We start from the raw sequence: 16,287 nt of genomic DNA on the forward strand, positions 1-16,287 counted from the left end.
CTCCTGCTCCAGCCAGACCCTCCTGGAGCTCAACTGAGTTCTTTTTTTTTTCTTGCAGACCGCACTCACTCATGGGATCTTGAGGTTTCGGGTCTGTGTAACAACTGCCTAGCGAAATTAATTACCTTTCTCCTTAATGGTCCCAGAGCTCCTTGGTAATTAATAGATGAAACATCGGGGGCTTGTCGTCTAGTAGGGTGACGGTCCGAGTCCTGCACCTCCTTTTCATGAGGCAGACGGTTTCCTGCCTCCTGTCCTGTTTCCTTCCCGGCTTTGACTCCCTGGCGCGCTGCTCAGGCCTGTGGGCACTGATCCTGGCTGCACGCTTCTGCGTGGCGTGAAGTATGACGTACACCTGTAGCCGCTCTCAGCGGGAACACCTTCACGGAGCTTGGTGAGCTTCAGAGAAAACGCTGCGAAACACCCTGGGAAACCACAGTGAGTCAGGACCTGAAGGACGGCGCCTTTTTACAGTGTATTGTCTCCCTGACTATACCAAGGCATTGGGACCCACACAGACCGCAGGGTGAGCGCCCCCTGCTGGCCCTACTGACACCTCTTCCAGCAGCAGCCTTAGACCTCCTGGGAAAAACTCCCATCCAGGTACTGACCGGGCTCCCACTGCTGAGCTTCAGTGGGCTGCCAGCTGAGAAGCGCTGGGTGATACGGCTGCTGGCGATGTCCAGCACAGATGGAAACTATTGGCCAAGTTCCAAGATAACACTGCAGTACACTGCAAAGGCTGGGAGCTCAGTGGACAGCTCTCTAATGGGCCTCAGCCTTACACAGCTAAAGCAGTGCGTGCAGAAATCGTTGGGCGCCATTAAAAAGAAAGTGGGGAATAAACATGTCCAGCGCAATTCCAGATCGATATAACTGCCAGCTCACCATTGGGTTACGGGCAAGTGTTGCACTCTGTCTGCCAGCCATTATCCACTCTCAGCCTCTAATGTGTGCATTAGCCTGTATTATGAACTCTTCCCAGGCAGATCTGAACGGCCAGATCTGTTAAATCAATAGCCTGGAAATGTAACTGTAATACTTTCTGAACTACAAACTGTGTGATTGGCAACACGAGTACCTCTGTCTTTCCGCTGCTCATCCGGGAAAGATGTGTTTGGATAGGGAGGCACGTCTTAAACGTGTCCCATGATAACCAAGTTGTCCGCCACATCTATTGGGTTTTCTTTCGCGTAGTGAAACAAAGTTAAAACTGGTCGAGTGGAAATGGCGCAGTGCCCAGATGGAGTCTCTCGGGGTGCTGTTTAAACTGCCGGCTTTGAAGAATATGAGTAAAGTTAAGATGCCGCACAGACTGCAGGAACGTTTACCCCATCAAAATGTTTTAACTCGCCGAGAGTAGGTTTCGTAGATGAGTACTGTTCTATCTGCTCCTGTTGGCGCTGTTCAGGTGTTCTGTGAAATACTTAGTGACGACCACAGGTATTTAGCAAAACACTTAAAACTTCAGCCGGTTGTGTGCCTCTGCTTAAAAACTGTTAACTAGGAAAACAGGTGCCGTTCGGACAGTTTACCGTTTATTTCTATGAGCCAGAGCCGTATCGCCCTGCGCCTCCCAGCTGGCAGCCCACTGAAGCTCTGCAGGTGTGACCCTGGTCAGTACCTGGGTGGGAGACTCCTGGGGAAGCTGAGGCTGCTGCTGGAAGAGGTGTGAGTGGGACCAGTAGGGGGCGCTCACCCTGCGGACTGTGTGGGTCCTAATGCCCCAGTATAGTGATGGGGACACTGTACTGTAAAAAGGCGCCATCCTTTGGATGAAACAAAACCGAGGTCCTGAGTCTCTGTGGTCATTAAAAATCCCAAAGTGTCTCGAAAAGAGTAGGGGTGTTACCCTGGCGTCTTGGCCAAATGCCCTCCTGCCTTTACCAGCCCTCTCTCCTAATAACCCCCGTCTCTGAACTGCCTTCATCATTCTGCTCTCCTCCCCACGGACAGCTGCTGAGGGGGGAGCGGACTGGGGGTGGTGGAGGGGATCCCCATTAGCTGGAGTGGAGTGTCCAGAAAAAAGCGCTATATAAGCGATAACAAAGACGAAAGACTAATGAAGAAACATTGTACATTTCAAAAACGAGCGGCGCCACTGCGATTCTGGGGCAAGAGAAGTTGAGGCAAGGTCCTGGCTAAGAGCAGATCGCGATTTGTGCTTTGGCCTCCCGGTACGATCTGACCTATAGTTACCTTTCAGTTTAGAGGGCGAACTAACTTCTCTGCTGTGCCGAGGGGCGGTGGGAGAATTCAGCCCTGCAGTGAGTCTCCCCCTATAGGCGAAGCTGTATAAATTCACCGGGTGAAATCGGTGAATAGTTGATTTACCGCTATTCCGTACTGCTGCCCCTGACCCGCTCAGCACTGGAGACACAAACTCGCAGCAGCGCTCCGCCCGTGAGTCTTTGTAAACAGTACAGGCTCCAGTGTCGTCTGCGTGAAGCTCTCACGGCGCGATTCTCCTTCCTTGCCCACTCGTGGACGCTTTCACTGCCAGCTGCAGGGTGGGTGCCGCAGCCCCGCCCAGCTGGTTCGTGTCTCTTCATTGTTACCGCTGTGGACGTCGCGGATACCTGTAACAGAAACACGAGGTCGTGTTTCAGGCTTTATTGTGTACAGCGCCGAGTAGCTTCCCACGCTGCTCCGCGGTGATAAAGGCGAATTTGGACAATGAGACCATATTCGACCATTTGAATTCCCATCTGCTCAGCTCGAAAGGCCTCCGCTAGACGCACCCGGGCAGGTGTCCTTCCCTTTGCCCCTGTGCGCGGTGAGAGAGGAGAGCACAGGCGAGGGTGCGGGGCTGTAACCCCAGGGTCGCGCTGAAGACGGCCGGCCACCGTGTCCAGACGCACGGGTCGCGTCTTCTCGCAATGCGCTGAGCATACAGCCTACTGGAAAACGATTTTTCAAAGTGTGTGTGTGTGTGGGGGGGTGTCTCTAAAATAAATACTCCGACGGGGTTATTTCTTGAATCCGCTCCCGGGAGCGAGAGGGGCTGCTCGCTGGCGCGCGCGGTGCAGGGGGAGGGCTCGGGCGCGCCCACGTGCTCCGGCCCGCAGACGGCACGGGCTCGGCTCAGCGGCAGACCCGCAGTGTCAGGAAGCAGCAGCGCTGCGTGCGGCGCCGCCAGCTCCCGTGGCAAGAGCCAGCCTCACAATAAAAAACAAACACGCACCCCCCATTCTCCCCCGGTTTCTTATCGATCTGCTTTGCGTTATTTCTCAATTATTTCAATTTTTTTTCCAGCGAATGTAAAAGCATCTGTGAAAAACGGGGACAATAAAACGGTGTTATTCATTTTTTTGTGATTTAATTACTATCTGCTGTGCAGAAGCCGTGATTCGTTTTCATTTTGTTTCTCAACCCACATACTAAACGAAGGGACTATGTGGACAACATGATTGCTTTGCAGTTCCTGGTTTTTGCTGCAGTGACTTCACGCTTGGCGCTGACAGGTAAGGTGTTGCTTTTCTCGCAACTTTTTTAGCCGTTGTGTGTTTTTTTTCTGCTTCGGTAATCACTTTCTGAATTCCGATAGGATTTCTTTTTTTTTCTTACCTAGTAATTTACACCGGATATTTATTTTTTGTCTGGGTGTAAGGGGAACCCGATGCGGTATTTGCTGCATCGGCAGAAATTGTCTGCAGCGCATCTCGCTAAAATATGCGGTGGTTCGTGGGGCTCCTGGGACTGAAGGCTGGAGCGGTAACTGGATTGGTGTGGGAATCGTACATTGGGGGGGTTGACTTGCTTTTTTTTGTCGGGGCTGCCCACGCAGTGCTTGGACCTGCGCTGGCAGCGTCGCCCTTGACTGACCGCGCGTGTGGGTCTGCTCTCTGTCCTGCAGGCTGCAGCGGCGCCGCTCCGCATCGTGCGGCGCCCCGGGACTGGGCGGCCGGGAGCCGGTCTGCGGGACACGCCAGCCAGCCCAGGCGGCTGATGCAGCAGAGCGTGTCGGAGAGCGAAGTCGAGGGCGAGCGGCTGGACACCAGGGTTAGAAACGACACCCGGGGCGCACCTGTAAGTCTTTGTGTGAAGCCGCGCTAGATAGAAGTGGGAGACCAAGCCGGTCCACGCCGGAAAGCGGGTGGTGATCCTCCATGATAGTAGCCGCGTCCGTCTCGTTGGGGGTGTTTTTTCGCAGGGAAGGGCTGAGCTGTGAGAGGTCTCGCCTGGTAAGGAAGGGCCGCGCTCTTGGAGTCCCAGTCACCCCAGTTTTTAGTGGGGTACAGCACCTCCCCAGAACACGGTCCCGGGCTCGCCTTCCCCCCCGCGCAGGTGGGCATGTGCCTTGCCCTTGTGTTGTGGCAGCAGCCCGCCGTCCAACAGCCACTCCTGCTGTTCGCCCACGCAAAGTGCTCCCCGGCCCTTTTCTTTTCAAATGCCGCTGCTGCGTGGGTTGCGCCGGCCCGCGAGTGTGGCGCTGACATTTCTTTCCCGCGGTGAGCCAGCCTGCTCACGCCTTGGCTCGCCTAAACACGAGCGACGTGGTGGAGCTCAGCTCCGTGTTTCTGGGATGACAGTGCTGTAGGATAGAAAGGTAGCGCTTCCCCTCGGTTTACCTCGCTTCCTGTGTACCGGTGACTCCGTCCACCTTTCACAGCGCTTCGGTGCTGCGCTGAGCTGCGACTGTTGCCGCGGACTTGCCGCATGAAAAAGTCACAGTGAGAATACAGCGCAGCTCTTAAGTTGCTGTGGTAAGCCCTGTTATTATCATATTAGTGTTGGGACACACAGAGACAGGGTAAGGCCAAATAAATTAATTTAAAGCAAAGTATTTTCATTAACGCTATTTACCCCCAAAATAAAAAATGAGTAGTAAAGAGAACCATTGTTAATTTTCATATGGTGGTAAATGGCTCGTCTGCGCAGTGACCACCTGAGTTGAGACTCGTTCTTCAGGGCTTAGGGGGAGGAACTTTGCTGATGAGTCCAGGGCTGTTTTAAACTTGCTTGTCCAGTCTCTCAAAAAAGATTAAAAGCCATGAATGTGGAAGATGTGTTTCTGAGGGCTGTATCTGTGTCTGTTCCCGGTGTGGTCAGTGAAAGTTTTGCCGCCCTGAAGGACTGGTTCTGAAAGCTGCTGTTTGAGATGAAGACCCTCAGACACTCTCACTGCCCTGGTGTGGCTCTGGCAGGGGTCTGCAGCCCTGTCCTGGAGAGCACAGCCCAGCAGGGTTTATAGGGAACCTGACTGAGTAATGAGTAGAGACCTGGAATGAGGGTTAATTGGTACTAATGAAGCAAATTATTGATTATTGAAGACCAGAAACCTGTCTCCACAGATCCCTGAGCACAAAAGGCTGCAGTCTCTCTGTTTCAGACCCGCAAGCGCCACGCAGTTTCATCCTGTTAGCTGAAGCTTAGCTTACAGCCTCGCAGGGAAACCACGTTTCAACACGGAAAGATATTCATTACTAATATTTATAATTTTATTGTAATCTTAATTTACAGGAATTTAAGGAATGTGTGTTTATGTCCTCAGATTTCCTGAATGTGTTTTGCCGTTTTCCACACAGGTGTGTCTAAATTTTTAAAAGAAAAATCCTGCTTTGCTCCCTAATGTCTAGCAGTCTCATAGGCGGGTCTCCTGGTCCCGGATCAGACTCTCAGTTAACGCGCCATCAAATCAGAACTGGCATCTCGCTGCTCCATTATTTAAACGGCTGTGAAGAGTTTATCAGCGGTGCCTGTGGATCTGGTCCTGCAGTGCGGCCGCGTCGGATCCGTCTGAGAGCCGGCTCAGCGCTTTAATTAGGATCTTATTTGTGCTTAATATTTAAGTCAGAGCTCTTCCCTCTCCCCTGCAGCCCTGGGCTGGGAGGAGCAGTTGGAACGTGAAGGGATGGATACCGAGCTGTTTGGGGGATTTGGGGTTCAAACAGTTCTTGCGTGATGGTGTGGTAGCGCAGAGTCTCCCCCTTTCAGTCCATCAGTGGGCAGCCCGAGGGCAGCACCCCGAGAGCAGTATGAGGCAGCACCCCGAGAGCAGTATGAGGCAGCCCGAGGCGGCACCCCGAGAGCAGCCCGAGGCGGCACCCCGAGAGCAGTATGAGGCAGCACCCCGAGAGCAGTATGAGGCGGCACCCCGAGAGCAGTATGAGGCAGCACCCCGAGAGCAGTATGAGGCAGCCCGAGGCGGCACCCCGAGAGCAGCCCGAGGCGGCACCCCTAGAGCAGTATGAGGCAGCACCCCGAGAGCAGTATGAGGCGGCACCCCGAGAGCAGTATGAGGCAGCACCCCGAGAGCAGTATGAGGCAGCCCGAGGCGGCACCCCAGAGCAGTATGAGGCACCCCGAGGCAGCATGCGCAGTGTGAGCTGCCTCAGGGCCTCTGGCATGAGCGCCCGGTATGTGCTGTACTTACAGGTCATGTGTAATAGCCTTTGTTGCTTCTCGTGAGCAGGGCACGCAGCCAGGGCCTAGTTTCACAGCACTTTCCTGGAGACAATAGGTACATCGATCTGTCCGCCCACTGCCTGTGCCCGTACTGCAGCTCGAGCCCTTGTTGTGGTTTTGCTCCCACCTGATACCCTGTCTGGCTGAAGGTCCAGTGGGAGCCCAGTATGACACGCAATTCGTCCTGCTACATACAGGGCCTCGTGCCTCCTGCTCAAGTTTCACACCTCTCTGTCTCTCCTGTTACCTGCACTATAAATACTGCCCGCCCATCCGACTCTTCTCCTTCCTATCTCCGCACATCCATCCTCGCTGCTTCTGGATCTCAGGCTCTGCTTTCATAGTTTTGTCCTGACCCACGCAGCCCGGGACAAAAGCAAGAGGGGCGCCAGCCCCTGTCCTTCTCCCCTGTGCTCAGTGACTTGCATACTGACCAGCTTAGTAGATCCCTGTGTTTCTACTGACATTCTGCTTCAGAAAGATGAGCTTGGTTCTCTTCTGCTTCTGGGATCTAGAAGGAAATGTCCATCACATGGAAACAGGAGCTGTAGCTTTTTTATAACATGTCACTGGAATCTAGATTAAATAAATAGAAATAATCAGAGCAGCTAATATTTATGCACACTGATTGGACAAAATATTAGGAAATATTAGGAATATAAGATGCCTTGCATTGGTACTATATACTTGCTTGGTGAGCAGTGAGAACAGATTGGGGAAAAAGAACATCTTTTATTTCACAAGGTTTGGTAATATTTGCAGCCCAATCCCTTCCCTTTCCTCTTGCACAGAGAGCCCAGAGACCCCCAACCCACCTCTTTTTAAAGATTGACAACACTTTTAAGATATTGATTAATTAAGCAAGTAATCTGTTGAATTAGGAGTGTACTGCTCCTTCGGGTCTGAAGCATAGTTAAATTTTACTCCTAAATGTTTGCCAAATTACTTAATTTAACAAGTTGCCTGTTTAATTGATGGAATTGTTCTGTATCTTCAGACACTGTTGTGTAGCCAGGACACGTTTTGCGAGATCAGTAGCCAGGGGTCTGCGTGACTTTTTGTCTCCTGGTGTGATGCTGTTAGAATTCGGAAGTCGTGTTTCAGTGGTGTTTCCGGAGGTTCTGGAAGTGACAGTGTGGATACACAGTAATTCTAACCTGTCTTGAAAAGAGCAGGACGTTTTGGCAGCTGCTTAACAAAGACGAAAACAGACAGAAGCAGGTACAGGTTAAAGAAAAAGGCTACTCTGAGACGCCATTGCTGATGAAAGGGTTGTGTCCAAATAACGGACTCTGAAATGTTGTGGGAAAACTGCGGAATGACAATGAGTTACTGAACAGGGAGTTCAGCAAAACACGAGGGAACCCCCCGCCAGTCAGACGCATTTCAGAAACAGAAGGGATTCAGAACTCAAAGGCTTTTGCGGATGCCTGCTGCATTTTTAATGTGAGAAGTGCAGGTTACGGGGAATGCTGGCTGCCAGTTTGATTGGGTTAACAGCACATTGCTGCAGTGCTCTTCATTCTGCACACTCGGCTTAATTGCATCCAACGGCCTGGCCATCTGCTCGAGACTGCAGGAACGGTGCCAGGTTGCAGTGAGCTGCACTCGGCCCTCGACACAAGTCAGCTTGCTGGCGTCCAGGGTCAGGCTTGGCCAGTGGGCACGCTTGTGTGATCTCTGTCACAGTGTGCCATGTTTGTGTTGGCTTGTTTGCATTGTGTGGAGTGGGGTTCCTCCCCTCTCACCCCCTAACACCCCCTTTTAGCTGAGTGGGGCTGGGGGTAGGTAAAGACTGGCTGCTGCTGCCGAGACATCAGGCTGCATCTCATCTTCTCCTGTTTTCTGCCCCGCATGCCAGTTACTCAAAAAAACAAGAACTACGGTGTTGCCAGATTACTTTTAGATATTCCATCCATCCATTTTCTAGTGGCTTCACCCCATACAGGGCTGCAAGGAGCTGGGGTCTGTCCTGGAAAGCAGTGAGCAGAAGCTCGGGTACACCCTGGACAGGGTGCCAGTAGATTGCAGGGCACGCAGACACGCATACTCACGCCAGGGCCAGTTTTCCCAGAAGCCAATTCATCTACCAGCATGTCTTTGGACTGTGATCGGAGGGAACGCACATGAACACAGGGAGAGCATGGCAGCTCCACACAGACAGCTCCCCAGGAATTGAACCCGGGTTCCCAGCACTGCAGGGCAGCAAAGTTCCCATGTTTCCCTTGGATATTCCTCTTATTACAAACTCCTCACAGTAACTGTGCAGAAATCCTGTAGCTTTCTGCAAGTAAATATTCACAAGGGAAGTGCCTTTCTCTTTTTGAAAACATGTTGCAAGTTGCTTTTCCTCAGGTTTTTGGTAGCCAAATTCCCCATTTCGTCTTCTCCCCACCCAGAGCCTGCTGTGTTTGCAGTGCAGCAGTGTGGCAGTGATGTGAAGGCTGCCACAGCACCCAGTACCATCAGGCACCATCCCCTTGCATCTGGTGCTGTTTCCATGGCAATGAAGTGATTCCTGATCAGCATTAGATAGTAATGACAGCAAGCAGCGATGGTGATTTTTATTTAAATCCATTTCTCCAGTTATCTTCCCAAGCTAATTGTTATTCCATACAGTCACCTCTTAGATGGAGTCATCAAGATATTAGGTGCTGTTCTGGTCCCAGTGAGAAGGGTAAACATGGCAGCGAGGGGTCCCGGGTGAGAGTCGAGGCTCTCTCAGGGCTTAAACCAGATTCCACTCTTCAAGACATGAACTCAGCTGTTTGGGTCTTTTCATTACTGCCTGCCCTGCCTCATGGCACCCAGACTGGGTGGGTGTAGGCCCGATTCGGTGGCACAGCCAGTGTCTTCATACAAAGTCGAACTGTGTGGTGTAAAACAAAGTCCAGCACAAGCAGCTGTCAGGCCCTGAATGATGCCCACAAGGCCAGGCTAAAATAATGGTTTGTTTGTGCCTCCTCTGTTTCGTGCTTGGAGTTGTCACTCTGTGTCAGTGCTGCTTGTTTCAATATGGCAGAGCTCTGTCTGTAGTTTCTCTGACAGCGGACTCTTAGCTACTCGTGCGCTGCATGCCTCCTGGCGCCCAGGAGAAAGAGCAGTTTGGTCTTTCTCTTCTGCCGAGTGTCTGAGTTGCTTGTGCAGGAGCCCGCCCTCCAGGAGGCGCTGTACTTCCGTGGAGGGGAGAGAGAGCCCCTCCTATCTGTGAAGTGCGTTTGGATCCTTTGGCTTCTCCATGGATCGAAAGAGCAGCTCTTATTTTTATCGTCTACTAATAACGCTCTCCGTCTCTCCTCCAGCCTGTCCACCTCGCCCAGGCCAGTTTCCTGGTGGAGGCCTTTGGGAAATCCTTTATCCTAGACCTGGAGTTAAACCAGTAAGTACATCTTGAGGCTTCCTTTACTGTGGCTTTTTTCCACCCTGCTTTCCGATCTAATTATAGAACAGAATTCAGGGCTTCAGGGCATCAGGGCTCTGAGATATTGGGCCCTGTGCACGGCCTACCTGCAGGCACAGAGGAAAGGAACCTTTCGCCCCAGTAATCCGATCGAAAGCAAGAGCAACTGACTGGGGACACGTTTCCTGCGCAGAGCGCCAGCTGAAGAGGGCCGATCATGTTGTTGCGAAAACAGCCCTTCTTCCACAAAACGGCTTCCTCCGAGTCAGCAAGCGCATCAGCAGCCCGGGCGCTCGAGGCTGTTAGTGAAAATGTTCTCTTCCTGCGGGTGGGGAAGAGTGGGGGGGCTAATGGAGCTTGAAGCCGAGCTGTCTGGAGGAAGGCATGAATGTTTTAGAGAGAGATCCATTAGAGAGGCCGGTGGAGAACAGGCACGTGATGTGGGCTGGGGTTGAGAGTCTGCTGGGAAGGACAGACAGCCCTCCTGCTCTTCCTGGTCTGCCTGCGTGGGTACCGACATCACTGCGTTTTGAAGGTTAGCCAGATGTGCTTTGGAATCACCTCTACGCATTTATCTCGTTTCTTTGAAAAAAATAGAGACGGGCCAGTGTGCTCAGAAGCTGCTCATGATGGCTGTGGGTAAGGAGACATCCTCAGAAAACGTGAAGACGGGAAGAGAACCTTCTGGCCATTTTCAGTCTTCTCCTAATGACAATGGTGGCCCAGCAGAGATTTTCCAGTCTAATTAGTGGGGAAATAGTGTGATTACTGGAACGGGGTTTGATACCTGACTCTGACAGCATTAGCACGCTGGAGAGATCAGAGCCTCCCCACGGGATAGTGAAGAAATTCTCCTTGCATTCACATTCATAGGTTTCTGTGAACTTTCCCAGCTCTGCAGACTTGAGATTGCAGCATCACAGGCTCTGGTACTAACAGGGAGTGTAGGTGGGACTCAGTGCTCGGGGGAAGCAGGACTCCCCACCTGCGGGAGAGGGACTGGGCCGCCCTGACGCCCTGACAGGGACCGTGCGCTGTCCGTTTAGTGGAGCAGGCTGTATGTGAGCGTGCTGCTGAGCCATTCTAATAATAATCCTTAGAGCACTTTCTGGACACTCCACTCAAAGCGCTTTACAGGTCATGGGGATCCCCTCCACCCTCACCTGTGTGCAGCCCCACCTGGATGATGCGCCAGTCCGCTCAGCACACAGCAGCTCTCAGCGGGGAGGAGAGCAGAGCGATGAAGCCAGTTCAGAGATGGGGATTGTTAGGAGGCCATGATTGGTATTGAAATGAAATTCTGCATGTCTGCAACCCCCTCCTCCCCCCAGTTTCACCAGGCCAGGAGCTGACCTGTTCGATCAGAGATTCATCCTGGGGCTTTATTGACTGAAATAAAAGGCTCTATGTAAGTGCAGGATGCTGCTTTACATTTTAATGCTCAAGCTGAAGTAGTGTTCAGAGTTTGTGCTGAAAGCCATTGACTAGTGGGTTCTGTATCATAAGGGTTTTCTTACTGTACACCTCCTAGGACATGTGCCCAAAACGAGCTCCAAGCCCACTGCTCCAGTCAGCTGCTGCCTCAGGGGATCATGGGAGTAACGTCACAACAGACTGTGCACCCTGTTACAGACACTTGCTCCTTAAGCTTTAAGTGGAAGTTAACATTTAAGTGACATATTTTCTTTTTTATTTTTATTAATTGCTAGTCTAGCTCTGTTCACATTCTCCTGCTGCATTGCGGTTTGTAAACTGAAAGAGTCTTCAGGTCTGTTTTGTTTTTGTTTCTCTGTGCAGTAACCTCCTGTCATCTAAGTACGTGGAAAGACAATTCGACAAGGATGGAAGACCAATGCAGACAACGGTAAGAAATTCAGGTCCTGTGGATTAACCCTCTCTGAATCTCTGCATAATTAGATTAGTCTCTCTCCCACCAGGGTCTGATTTCCATTCTAGTTGAAATCACAAAGGTCTCACCAGTTTATTTGGTCAAGATTACGCTTGTAATCTAACTGCCTTTCCTTGGTTGTTAGTAGCCACTCGATCCAAGAATCTTGTCCAGCTTTTTTCCTGAGTATGATCAGCTTGGATGGGCTGTTTGTTACAGACTCCCACAGCCCTTCATGTAAAGGGCTCCTGAGGTCGCCTGTGACACTGGGAGGATGGGGGCTCTATAGGCTCAGGGTTGGTTAACCTGGTTTGTGCTCTGTGATTGTGTTGGATCTGACTGGAATACCGACACTGCATGTGATGGGTCTCCTGGGTCACGCAGGCCACTGTGGGAGACTGGCTGGTTGTTGAACGCTGGGTGGGGTTTGTTTTCTGTCGTGGTGTCTGGTGCTTCCCATAGGGCCGTGGCTCGCATGAATTGGTGGTTCTCAGCTGTATGGGACATAGAGCCAAAATGTAAATGCTTGGGCTGAAAGAGCTGCCCGTGGGACACTTTCAGAGCAGGCAGAGTGTTCTTTGTGACTGTCCCTCTGCCAGCCTGCAGGAAGAGAGTGTAGTGTCTGGAGTGAGAGAGGCTGGATGTATGAACAGTTTCCAGGGATTTACCCTGACAGACCGGAGTTTAGATGAAGTTCAGAGCTCCTCCTGCTGATGGCCAGTCATCCCCAGCTTTGGACGCTTCTAGAAGAAAGACTTGGAGATGTGAGCGCACATCCTGCAGAAACCACACGTTTGCTTTCTCCATGTTTGGAAAATGGCTTTTAAAGGGACACAGAGGGAAGTGGTACAGGATCTTCTCAACCTCTGGTGAGGTTTACTACCCAGTAAGGGCACGGAAAAGTTTCGACTCTGAGCTTAGGGCTCACTGTTGAGAGTCGCCCGGATCTCTCCTGTTATTAAAGACACGCGGGGCAAACCTGGAAGCAAACTGTTAAACTGCAGGAGGGCGGTGTAACAGCGTGGTATCCTGGTAAAGCCTGGAAAGGACCCTACACGCCGTGACAGTCTGGGGGGCCGGGATCTTTTAATCGTACCTCCTGTTCCAGTGCAGGAGAACGGGCCTCACAGCTGTTCCTTCCTAATTGCTTTGTTACTATGTACACTTGCAGCACTGGATAAGCTTCCAGCTTCTACTAATGTCAGCAAAAAATGAAGCCTGACTCCATCTTTGGAGCTTCTAGCCCGCTTTCAACTTTCAAAGCTCTTTGTTCCCTCGTTGACCTTCACCTGGAGAGCAGGTGCTCAAGTGATTCAGCCCTGCCTGACGAAAGGCTGGCCTGTGCCTGCCACGCCCCGCAGATCACAGCCACAGCCGAACCACAGCCGAGCTTCCTTCTGCTGGATCTGCAGTTTCCTCGCTGGGACAGGGCAGCCGAACTACAGGCTTGAGCAGGCAGGGCTCAAGTTGCTGAAGGCTTTTTGAAACTCTTGGTCCAAAATCAGTTTCCCCACATTCTGTCACAATATTAAGTTAGGAAGCCATCATGAAGAACTTCCAGTCTACATTTATGCTTTGCTACAAACCTTCGTGCCTTCATTGATGGTTCCCTGTCCTTGAAGCCTCCCGAGGTCACATGGTTTGGAATAGTTCCTCCTGCTAGATGCTCCTCGATTGGCTGGAAAGAACAAACCTGACATGGTTGAAATGCAAATGGTCTTTTTGCCATTAAAGTGCGATCAATTTACTTTCCTACATATATCGCTCCAGTTGACCGCGATCTCACTGTGCCTGTAACCCTCAGTAATCAGCAGCTCTGGGTCAGATGCAGGCAGCTTGGCTGCTGTCCCACCCCCGGCCTCTCGCACTGACGGAGCTCGGCACAAAGGCCCTTTCAGAGCCTGCTGCACGGCTCTCGCTTTTAACCTCATGAGTTATTTACGGCTCTGTACTTGGCAGCTTCGTCCCAAGGCTGCTGTCGACAGACCTCCTCCAGAGGAAGGAGGCTGCTTTGCATCAATATTTCAAATGACCGAATCATTAAAGCATTGCGCTGGGTTGTACGGGAAAGCTCCGTGGCCATGCTGTGAGATAATCATGCACTGTCTCTTCACGATGCCTCGCTGCGACGTGCACCTGTACGTGGGCAGAGCTCACCTGAGGTGATCTGATTCTGCTTAGCTTGGCACCTTGTTCCCCCGCTAATGCAGCGGCTTGGCACAGTTAGGAGAAGAACCCTTCATTTTGTGGATGTGCTGCTCTCGTTTAGAGAAGTGCTGCAGAACAAAAGCAAACCCGTTGCATTCACTTCCTCAGCCACCGGATGGCACTGTGCACGTCAAGGAAATAAAAAACCTCAGAAAAGACAAGGGTGCATAAAGCTTTATTCTGGTCATTTAGAATAAGATAGCTTAGGAGCTTTCTTTAGCTGGAGTTTTAAGATTTGTGAAAATTGTCTTAGGAAGGGTTTGTGTGTGTGACAGATGTGGTGCCTGCAAAGACAGAGAAATTTTCCAGCTCTCCCTCTGTGAGCTCCTGACAGACATCAGACTTGATGACAGCTACCTGCACAAGGAGTTATCAGACAGGTTACTCCTGCGTTTGTGTCAGCTACTGTTTGCTTTTGCACAATGCGTATGATCTCTTTAAAACTATTTGTTCTATTGAGATGACATTCAGTGCTTCGTATAAATTTGGATGTGAATTCCTTTTCTCTATAGAACAGTGGAATAGAGTTCTAAATATCTACAGTGCAGATGGGCCTTTGTAATCTAATTTGCTGGTTTTATTTAAAGAAATTAAAAGTCCACAATCTCTAAACAGCAACTGCCTCCATCCAGTCAGCTGTGATTCGTCTGAGAAGCACTGTTCAGAGTTGCCCCCCTCCACTCCAGTGCCCACCCAGCTCCAGCCAATCAGCTGATGGCTCCCATGGCAACGGGGAAACCTGGATCCCCACCCACGCTGGCCCAGTCCTGTCGCTCAGCGAGGAGAGTGCGGAATCTTCGCAGGCTGGCGCGGAGAGGAAAGCCAGTAAGGCAGTGGATCTGCGAGGGTTTCAGAGTGCTCAGACCCACACTCGAACCCTGGCAGACGGCGGAGAACCACGGCAGAGTCGCAGTCCTGCTCTGCTTTTTTGGTCTGTGTATGCACGAGATCAGTCAGGCGTCACGTGCTGATGCAGTATAACAGGCCCAGTCTTTCACAGGCGGTGAGATGTGTGCAGGCAGGCCTGCAGGCAGCGGGGAGCATTCCTCTTCACCCCACTGATTGCTGTGACCCAGATCAGCTCAGGGCTGATCCACTGAATTGGGAGAGACCACATAATCCTGAGATGTGTATAGACTAGAGCTCGCAAAATTAAATGTATATACGACTTTTTATTTGATATGGATTTTTATGATTACTTCAGAGAAAATCCTTGAACGTCAAGGTGAAATGACCTACTGTATCTGGATGACATTAGGAGACTCCTGACTTGATCTTGCCTGTGGCCTGGACACAGGCTTTGCAGACTTCTCTGTGAGGGTCCTGGGTGGGGGGCGGGACAGTGTGAGGTGGGGTCGCAGCAGGGACTTGAACAGTGCTGGGAGTTTGCAGACGCTCCCTAACCCCCACTGCAGCGCAGCGCAGAGCGCCAGGCCTCGCAGTGCGGTTATGTAATATCTGCAGTCTCCTGGGCTCCGTCTCTCTCGCGCACGAGTGGCGGTTCCGTCAGTGGGCGCTCTTGGGGGGGGGGGGCCCACTGCATCGGTTTCGGCTGCTGGGCAGCTGGCTCGCTGATTGTTTGCTCTGCGTTCACTTTCCTTCATGCAACAACTGCATCGCTGTTCTTCGCTGCTTCTTCATCAAAAACTGCTTCTGTGTTTAACAGATTTACAGTGTTAAACTGGACTTTCTCATCTAATGTTAAAAAAATGTGATGAGCAGTTTCACACTTGTAGACTCTCTCACACACACGTTTGCTCTAAAACACATGCACTCACACACATTGTTTCACGCACACACACTGACACACGTACTGTGCACTCTGTCCCTCACAGCTCACCTATGGACTATCACACTGGTCTGCCCACACAGCTAGTCAGAGAGTCAGGAGAGGCAAAGCCAATTCATGATTAATTCAAAGCTCCTTTCCCACAATAAACGACCTGCTCCTTTAGTGCCCTTCAGACTTTATTTCTGTTTTCCAGTTTTTCCCATGGTTTCCTGTCAAACACTGGGCTTTACTATGCTTTATTGTGCTTCAACCAGTGAGCTGTTTGATGGCACTTGAAGGTGTCTTTTGTCCCTTTTAATGCTGGTGTGCAGTGTCTTCAGGAAGCAGTGTTCAGTGTTTAATCAGCTAGGGCTGTCCAGTGCAGGGCTGAGAGATCTTTGCTGTGAATAAAGGCGCTATACAGGTGTCAGTCATCCCTCTGACAGTGTTGCAGAACTGTGGGAAATCCACATTGTGTGTGTCTCCTTCAGTGTTCTCTGGAAGTGGCCACGTTCATTACAGTTAAACTCCTCGCAACCCTTCACTGGGCTGTGCGGTGACTCCTTGCTTCCTTACACCAGACTGGAGCGCCTCTGTGTGGAGTTTGCATGT

At 51.3% G+C, this 16,287-nt stretch overlaps 1 protein-coding gene across 1 annotated transcript in view; it reads left to right on the forward strand.

Annotated features, from left to right (window-relative positions):
• The first annotated feature begins 3,088 nt into the window (after window positions 1–3,088).
• adam11 (ADAM metallopeptidase domain 11) overlaps window positions 3,089–16,287 on the forward strand; it is a 46,042-nt gene continuing 32,843 nt past the window's right edge. Inside the window, exons 1-4 of the mRNA XM_088906186.1 lie at window positions 3,089–3,464; window positions 3,857–4,029; window positions 9,711–9,787; window positions 11,606–11,672. Of these exons, the coding sequence (XP_088762312.1) occupies window positions 3,407–3,464; window positions 3,857–4,029; window positions 9,711–9,787; window positions 11,606–11,672 (375 nt within the window). The 5' untranslated portion in view covers window positions 3,089–3,406. The remainder of the gene's footprint in view (window positions 3,465–3,856; window positions 4,030–9,710; window positions 9,788–11,605; window positions 11,673–16,287) is intronic.

This window comes from Atractosteus spatula, chromosome 26 (assembly GCF_055471065.1).
Source record: "Atractosteus spatula isolate fAtrSpa1 chromosome 26, fAtrSpa1.hap1, whole genome shotgun sequence".
NCBI classification, from domain to species: domain Eukaryota; kingdom Metazoa; phylum Chordata; class Actinopteri; order Semionotiformes; family Lepisosteidae; genus Atractosteus; species Atractosteus spatula.